At 46.3% G+C, this 9,204-nt stretch overlaps 1 protein-coding gene across 1 annotated transcript; it reads right to left on the reverse strand.

Moving 5' to 3' along the window:
* Positions 1-96: 96 nt before the first annotated feature.
* Positions 97-9,204, reverse strand: panx2 (pannexin 2). Its single transcript, XM_084364761.1, has 6 exons — positions 9,114-9,204; positions 6,347-6,876; positions 3,732-4,837; positions 3,245-3,380; positions 2,647-2,832; positions 97-2,344 (listed from the first exon to the last, which is right to left on the reverse strand). Exons 2-6 carry the CDS (start codon positions 6,573-6,575, stop codon positions 2,025-2,027), a joined length of 1,977 nt encoding a protein of 658 aa, XP_084220887.1. The 5' UTR covers positions 6,576-6,876; positions 9,114-9,204; the 3' UTR covers positions 97-2,024.

Here is a 9,204-nt window from a genome sequence, read left to right on the forward strand (position 1 = left end):
TCTTTTTTTTTTCAATTTTTTATTTTATTTATTATAATGAAAATGTTTTTAATTCATTATAACATTTCACACTCTACAACCAAAGTCCATCTTTTTAAATTTTTTTTATTTATTATTTTAATTTTTAAATTTATTATAATGAAAATGTTTTGAATTCATTATAACATTTCACACAGTACAACCAAAGTCCATCTTTTTTTTTAATTTTTTTTTTTAAACTGCATTAAATTGTGAGAAATTTACCGCCGCGACCGTCTCAATGTGAAAATCTAACACAGGAGAACCTGCGGAGCTGTGTCACAACATATTAACATGCTCTCTCACACGCACTCGTGCTACGAGTCTTTAAAGTGCTTTTGGATGCATTTAGTGTGCTTGAGTACTCTAACAACCTTGAGCCAACCTGGTTCAATGACAAACTATGTGTGCACATACTTTGCCATTAAAAAGCTGATTTCTGATGATGAGATGGAGCATTTATTATGTCCACTGAAAGATAATTGGAAGCTGAAGTGTGAGTTTACTGAATGCCCCAGAAGAAAAGGATGAGTATGCATATTGATGGGTCTACCTATACTGCGAGTAGACCCCCTGGCAACAGCACTAATGTCTTCTACAGTAGATGTCATATTGGTGTGTAACTCAGTGCAGACAGTTCCTTTATTGAAGTTCCTGTTATCATGTATGCAGCTGTAAGAAATGTGTATGAAGAGGTTGTGGCAGGCACCCGTTTCCCCCTGTCCTCTCACTCGTCCCCCTGTGAAAAGTGCAAACACACCTTATACGTTTGGTTTTTTACTACAAATAACCAACTAATTCTAACTATTCATTCCTTCACGGTGGATGTGAGCACAATGTGAGACAGGGCAGAACTACCGAAAAAGAACATTTTAGATTGCAGCAAGATGACAATCGGAAAGCTTAGTCATCATGTAATAAACCTTCCAACATCTACTCATCACTGCTCTCGCTTCACATCACAGCACTCCCACAAGAAGCCAGCAGAACACGAAAGTCACATCATTTTTTACCGGGGCGAGTCCGGCTCCATTCATCATATCGGAGCAGCTAATAAAGTCTTCAAGGAGAAAAAAACACCCACGTCACCGCCTTATTTGACGAGATCTCATAGATATTGGAGCAGTACTGTGGTCGCACGTCACCTCACATCTCCACGCCTGTTCTTGTGCTGTTCTTTTTATATATAAGATGCCAATTTTACCTGTTAATTATGACGTGCAAGTATAGTCAAGATCTGATACACATTCCTAATCAATGGTGAGATGGCAATGATAAAGCCATGAGACGTGTCTCATATTCTAACTACCCCACGAACACTGTGAGTCATATACAGTGTCTATACATGTATAGCGTTCTGTGAAATATGGTGCCGCAAGCGCATACATTATTGCCACAAATATATTGTGATCTTTTGCATATTAATTGTGCAGATCTCAACAACTGTATTGCGTGAGCTACCTCTCTACTTGGCTATTGGGATAAAGGGACTAAGCGTTATCATATGTGTGTTTAAAATACGTTTTTGTTTGAAGCCATAAAACAGTCCTCTTTGCAGATATGCGTCTCAAAGGTGTGTGTCGTTTTTTTTTCTTTCATATAGAGAGCTCACTCATCTCTCGTCGCCGCTCGTCCTTTCATCAGACCTCGTTCGATGTAGCTGTTTAAACCCTGCACTGTAGCACCCTGTTGAATTATATCACTGCTGGTTTCATTGGAGGGTGTTTAGCCGTACACAGTCATCCTGAGACATGAATGTGACATCATTTCCTACAGTAACACTCAACATTAACAAATACACAAACTCTTGTCTAACCCTCTCTGAATCATTTTCACGTCTAAAAGTCTAAAAGTCCCATTTCTGTCCAATATCTGTCCAATCCACCCATCACATGACTGTGTGAGCTAATTTAAAGAGGTGGCTGTTGATAGGAGGTGATGACATGGAGGTTCATGTGTGCAGAGTGTAGTTGTCGAGTGTCGGTATTTCCTCTTCTTCCCCTTCTTCAACATTCCCCGGCGGCGATGAGCTCCCCGGGTCTCTCTGCCAGTCTGTCCCTGCGGTTCTGTTCATCCTCGTCCTCCTCAAAGAGAGTGTGATGTATGCTCAGCAGCTGGTGCGTAGGGGCTCTGGTCAGAGGCGGCGGCTGACACTCGGGGTTCTCCGTCGGGGCGAGAGGCTCCCTCTGAGGAGGAGAGGACTTGGGACTGAGGGGGTCCTCGCTGGAGGGAGGGTTCGGGCTCACGCCGTTGACGTAAGAAGTGGTGGGCAGGGTCACTGTAGAAAAGGCAGTGTTGGTCGACTCTGGAGAGCATACCTTAGTTTCTGTGGAGACAAGAAAGAAATACAGGACGGGGCAGGGGAGGAGAGGAGGAAGTCAGTATAGACAGTGTGTCACCTTTTGAAGAAACAGGTCAGCAATAATTGCTCAGGGAGACTCTGAGGATGCCGTGGTGTGGTCTAGCAAGCTGGAGCCGACACTCAGCAACAAGTGAAAGCTAAGGCTGTTTAATGCTGCTCCGTTACTTGGCAGCTACGGGTAAAGTTATCTAACGTCTGGTCGAGTAACTTTTTGTAGTTTTATTTGACCCAAGAAAGAGAAAGAGCGAGGGACGCATCAGTCTCACCTGTAATTGCCCCGGACACATGAACAATAGTGTGCGTGCCTTCGAGGTACACTGTGTCCATGTTGTGCTCTGAGGGTAGAGGTTCTACGGTTGTGGCCTCCACCTTGGGCTTACGAATGGTCAGCAAGTATGGGTGGACGTCCAGAGAGAAGTTGCGTGCGTGCTTTTTCTCCATCCCAGTTAGATCTGTGATCGGAAATGAAAAGTCTGACTTACAGGGAGGCAAAACATCACTGCAAAGTGACAGGTCATCCGTCCAAGCAGTTGCTTATTTAAACATCAAGCAGAAACACAACATTCATATAGAGGTGTTTTTCTAACCACCTGGCAAATCTGAGTCAGATTATCACTCTACTTTGAGCTCTATTTTGGTCTCCACCACCAATTTTTTATCTTTCAAACATCCACTACGTTCATTAGCTAGTTGCTATCTTTGCCAGTTTGTTGTTTTGTTGTGGTCAGGGAGAGTTTAGTGGGTTTAACAGAGTATTTTTCTTTAAACAGCTGGAAATTATATTTTGAGCATGAACTAAACATTAAGCTGAAAGATGCCATAAAGTATATTTCACAAACTTACTGTTTTCTTAGCACTGCATACCTTTCGTTGCAGGATATTGTGTGCTTTTGCTGTCCAGAAGTGGTGCAATGAAGTTGTCTGCCACCGTCTTTCGTCTGACTGGTTTGGGTTTTTCAGGCTTGGTGTTATTTTCCAGCCGTGTCAGGGTAAGGGGTTCCTTTATAAGAGGACAGAAAACATAAAAGCAGGTCATTAAATCCTGACTTAAACTACAGGTAAGGTAGCCACAGGCAGTGAATAAAGCGGCATTAAAGTGTTTCATATTTCGGAGTCCTAAATGAGGACCACTTCCTGTGCCTCTTCACAGAAAGAGGCTCTTATCAGGAGCTGCTATGACTCAGCTGGAAGCACCTCGAACAGACATTCAGTCCATGTTGAAATGAGCTGCTGTGCTCCAGTGAACAAGTTCTTGTAGTAAGTATTCTGCTTCAACAGGACAGCAGGTTTCTTCTGCTGCCGGTGATGCCGAGTGAATGATGATGAATTGCAAGTAGAGACGTGGTCTTACCTTGAAAGGCTGAGGAAGAGGATTCGAACTTGGGATCCACTTAATCTTCTTGCGGGGTCGTTTGATGACCAGCGGCTCCCCACCCATCTCTCCCACTCCGATTTCCATATTGGGATCGAGGGTTTGAATCCCAGAGTCCCTCACAGTGGGTGTAGCGTCATGGTTGGACTGTGCAAGTGCAGCCAACAGCTGCCGGACCACATTGTCGTACATGAGGTCACTCTCATTGGTGATGAAGTCCAGCCGGTTGAGCGACTTGATGTGGTCCCTGTTCTCGTTGCAGAACATTGCCAGGATGTTGATGTCACAGAACTGAGACTTCTGCCAGCGCCGCCGTGTTTTAATGCCAACTTTGTGCAGTTTGTCGAATACAAAGTTGGACTTGCGCACGACAAACAAGTGCAGCAAATTAACCAGGATGATGAGGTTCATAGTGCAGAGCAGAGCGATATCTACAGCTGCCATGATGCGCTGCAGCTGCACAGCAGGCAGCTTACAGTTGACTCTGATCTTGAGCTCTGCATAGCTGCTAATGTCCGGGGGCTCACCCAGCGCACAGGTGAACTCGTTCTGCCTTTGGCGAGCATAGTAGGCGCTCAGGTAGGAAATGGGGATGGAGCTGAGGCAGATAATAGCCAGGTGGCGTGCCAGGTAGAGCTTAGCCAGAAAGTTACTTTGGCCTCGCCTCTCTAAATACTTCTCAAACAGGTTCTGCTCGGGGCTTTTCTCCTTCTCCGCGTTCTCTATGATCTCCCTCCTCTCCCGCTCAGTTATGCCAGGCCCTTTGGATTGGATCTGCTTCTCGATCTTCGGGGCTCGGCCCTCGGCAGCTCGATGATAGCAGTTATCAATCTCTTGAAGCAGGAAATTGAGCTCTGAAGTGAGCCGCGTGGAGGCGAGGAACTCCCAGCCCAGCGCAGGAATGTACATGATGCCAGCGAAGGCGAGCAGGGCGTAGGGCAGGAACTTGTGTTCAAATAGTGAAGGCCAAAGGTGAGACTCCACCCCGGGCAGAGCATCCCGCAGATCTGTCCAGCAGTAGCCTCTTGCATACAGTGCCTGGTCTCTGGTGAAGTTGTGTGGTGTGTAACAGTATATGGACTCCTCTGGAGGAAGTAGAGAGAGAAAGGATCAGCCCAAACATCACTTTAAAGGTGCAATATGTGAGAATTGGACACCGGTTGAAACAAATAGCGTGCAGCATATCACCAGAGTAACAGCTAACTGCTGCTAACTGTAGCTGCTATTAGCTAGTAAACTCATTTAACTGTGCAGCTAACGCATTAGCTCACTCTGCTCGGATTAGGAGAACGGGGGAGAGTCTGTGTTGTTCAGGCGTTAGCTGATTAGCATGCTATCTTCTATCAACTGTTGTTTCTTCACACTCTGTTGATAATTTTAATTAATTTTTTTCAATGTTTTAAACTACAACTCTTACATATTGCACATTAAACAAGTTAAATCTCATAATATGAAACTATTTTCGCTGACAGAAGATGGATCCTACAGCAGGTAAATCCTGGGTCTTAGATCCATAATTTCATTCGTCACTCCTATCAGGTGTGACATTTTGGCTCTTGGTTGGAAACAGGTAAACACACCTGAAATATCTGTTGTAATCATGCACTGTACTCTGAAACTGCCTGTGCACACACGTAGTAACCATTCAGTAGCTCTGAGAGATGGGTGGGGAATATTGCAACAGATGTTTCAAAACAGCAGTAGATGCAACTTTATGAATTATCTTAAAGCTATGTGACTTCTGTGTCGGTCCGTTATCTCGGGGGAATCTTTTCGCATCATTCATCCGTTCAGCTCACCGCGCTGCGAGTCTCTGATAAAAGTCGTGCTGCTTTTTGAAAAAGACAGAAGCTCAGATAGAGGAAGTGAGAACACTCCTTCCTGTCAAAGTTGTGCTGTATCACTTCTGCGTCCATTAGGTACGAATGTAAGTGGTTTGAGTGCTGCAGCCAGTCCACTTTTTAAAGGGGCACTACGTACTTTTGGAGAAGGAATTCAAACTCAGCATTGATGAGGTAATACTTTTATCTCTGGAACTAAGTGCAGTGATATTTGATATTGCAAACGGTTCCTATGTGCAATTACATTACTTTGTCAACGTCACAGAAGGTGCTGTCCTCATGCGAAAAAAAAATCTTTGGCAATGCCCCAAATGTCAGTGAGGGAATACTGAAGAACCGGTCCAAACACCCACATCTTTCTGCTGCTAAAGTTAAACGCTCAGTCCCAGATGGTTAATGCTGCTATGCAGAGCGTCTGACTCAGCAATGAACTAACATCTCTCCCATCCTCCCTCTAACCAAACACCATCCGCTCCCCCTCGCTGTAATCCATCCCCTCATGTCTCCAGAATCTCTCTTGCCCTTTTTTTCTTTAGCTCTCTCTCCCTGTCTGCTTCTCCAATGCACTTGTGAATGTGAATCTCTTCCTGCCTGGCCCGATAATCTCACAGAAGACACAAAAAGCACAGCACGGTGTGGGTGTGATTCATGTGGAAAACCTTCATTTCATTCTTGTGGTCAGACTTTGGGTTACGGCCCTGAGAGGCGGCTCACTGTGCCAATGAACCCCATCTAGTGGCAGAAAAGTCTCACCTGCAAAGTTCCTTGTGAAGACGAGGGTGACCAGCAGGATGGGGATGATGACCGTCCCTATAGTAACTACACGATCAAAGGGCAGCTCCAGTTTGAGCTGCACCATGAGGCTGGCCAGCGCCCCGCCCCTCTCGTCCTGAGACGAGCCGGGCATGATCAGCTCCTTCAGCTTCTCGCCGGCGAGTAGAGCTGTGGCCATGTCTAAGTTCTGATCGAGGATGTTCTGCATCGGCGCTACAACTTCACTGTGTGCTGAAGAGGAGACCAGAGGCTCCCTGCTCCCTTCCACAGCTAGTCTCTTTTAGAAGCACAGACATAACATTCAGAAGCACACCCGTCGCTCTGCCTCCTCTGAGTGCATCCCCGTGTTCTGGCCCATCTCGACGCTGCCTGGCCTCGGTCCAAACACTCAGCGTGGCAGGTTGAGGAATGAGCTGAGTTTAGGAGGCGCCCTTTGAGATCCCTGGGGACTGCTGGCTGAAGAGCTGTTACGTGAGCTGCAGGAAGGAGAAGCTCTGACCGACCATTTCCTGAAAGACAGATGACCAGTTAGAGCGGCACAGCGTTTGCATTTTAAAGGGGCACTATGTCGTTTTTGGGAGGAATAAACTCAAACTCTTAACTTTGAATAAACAAGCTGCTCTCAGAGGACAATAAGGTCCCCAGAACACTGTTTGAAGCTAGAAAGGTGGCAGGGTCCGCCACATGTAAACAAAGTAAAACAGTATGAAACTGTTTTGTCCTTTAAGATCAGTTTGTTTCAGTTTATTCAGTCAGTTTGTTGAGGCTCTCTTCTGATTTCATAGCGCACCTTTAATAAAAGTACAGCGAGGTCCAAGATGCCATTTATTAGAAACACCACTGTCGTACGATAGATAATTAACCCTAACCCCGACCTTAGCAATCTGTCAAACGCGGCATTGCATGAATTTTTTCTATCGTCTCTCACACCTTCCCCAGGAAAAGTCTCTGTTCCCGTCCGTTGTCCTCTATAATGCAGTCGTGTAGCTGAGGACGACTAATCCTCCACTCTGTGACCAGTGGAGTGTGCGACTGTGGTAACCTCTGAGGGGACGTTTGGCTTTGATCGAGCAAGGACACTAAAAGGGCACATTTAGTCTCCGGGGAGTCTGCTTAAAGGAAAATTGATTAAAAGCAGAATATATTGAGTGATTTTGACAAATGTTCTATTTCTCCTGTGAGAAGAACAACCTTATCTTTCCTGGACACTGACTGTAGCTCCCCTCTCTGGACTCCTGGTGGTCATTATCTCCATGGAGCAGCACGTTCACGCTGGGATGTCAGGTGAAACCCAGACACTTGTCAGCGGGACGTCTTGAGTGTGTGTGTGTGTGTGTGTGTGTGTGCATGCATGTGTAACTGTGCAGGGTTTGGTGCATGCTCATTTGACTTGAAGGTTACTTGAACGTCCTTCGAGAGGAGCGTGAACGCATCACCCGCTTTCCCATCAACAACCCTCACCCTCTCGCTCTCCCCCCCTCTTTACTTTCTTCTTCTTCTTCTTCTTCCTCTCTCCGTTACTCGTCCTCCTCCTCTCCTCCTCCTCTCACTTTCCTCTCATTATGCAAACACACAGCTCGTCTACGAAATCGTTAAAAGCCAACTCCACCAAAGTATACTTAACGTCTCGGAGAGGGGAACCTCAAGACTGCGGTTTCATGAGCGGAGGGGACAATTAGTGCACCGCGGTCAGCTTTCTGTCTCACCCGCATGCTGAGAAAAGATCACAAGAGGAGGGTTTTCTTTTTGAAATGTTATCAGAGAAGATTATTCAAGGCTGCATATGTTAATGGAGGAGAACAAGATGTCCCTTATGGGGTAAACGCAGCATACAGCGCTGCTTTCTCGACACAATCAAGCCAACTTTCTCTATATTATCCTCAAACACTGTCTCAAGTAAAAAGAGGGGAAATAAAACTTTGCATAATTTAAACTTAAAGGGGCAGCATCACATTTCAGGATGCCCAGAGAGAGAGAGGGGCTGCACTGCTGTCTGCGAGCCACTGGCACCGCTCCAGTTTAACAGATAATGCCCTTCAGTTGGGCGATGCTACCAGTGTTTAGAGAGGGAAATCCCACATTCTTTGGCTACTACAGCATCCCGCTTGGCTGCGGGCAGCACAAAAGAGGGCAGAGCTGAGCTCCAGGAGCTGAGGGAGAGGAGTCCCTGCCTGTCATTCACTGTCAATTAGAGGGGAGAAGTTTCAAGATGTGACACTTGTTCAGCGGAGATTCAGAAAAACACAGCTGACGGCAGACAGTGACAGAAAAACGCTGCAAAGTCTCCTCACTGTTTGCTCACTTTTTGAGTGAGTGCCTATGGGAACAATGCAGGGACATTTTTTTATCAGGTTGAGGAGATCATCATGTTCTAGTTAGCTGGTGTGGAGCTACAGGACTGCTGGTGAATGGCAGCCCGGGAGGACCACACTTCCCATCAGAGAGACATTTTGCATTGCAGCTGCCTGCAGATGACGAGCCAGTTTCAGCACCTGAGGAGCGGATAGCTCCGGAAAAGCGAGCCGGAGACGAGCTGCTTCACATCTTAAAGAGTGTGTGTGTGTGTGTGTGTGTGAGTGTGTGAGTGTGTGTGTGCAGCTCCGTGTCTGAGTGTGTGTGTGTGTGAGGACAGACCCCGTTACCTGCATCAGCTGTCTACCTGTCCGCACTGGAAAAGACCTGCCACACTCCCGAGCCATGTGCATGCAGCATAGGTGGTAACAAACAAACAAAACATCTCACTCACCGTGTCTCGCTGCTTCTCCCGGCGCGGGAAGAGTTAATCTGCAGTGCGGGCGAGCAGCTACAGCATGTATCCGAGCACACCGGTTTGTTCC

Source organism: Pagrus pagrus, assembly GCF_965226575.1.
Source record: "Pagrus pagrus genome assembly, chromosome: 10".
Lineage (NCBI taxonomy): Eukaryota > Metazoa > Chordata > Actinopteri > Spariformes > Sparidae > Pagrus > Pagrus pagrus.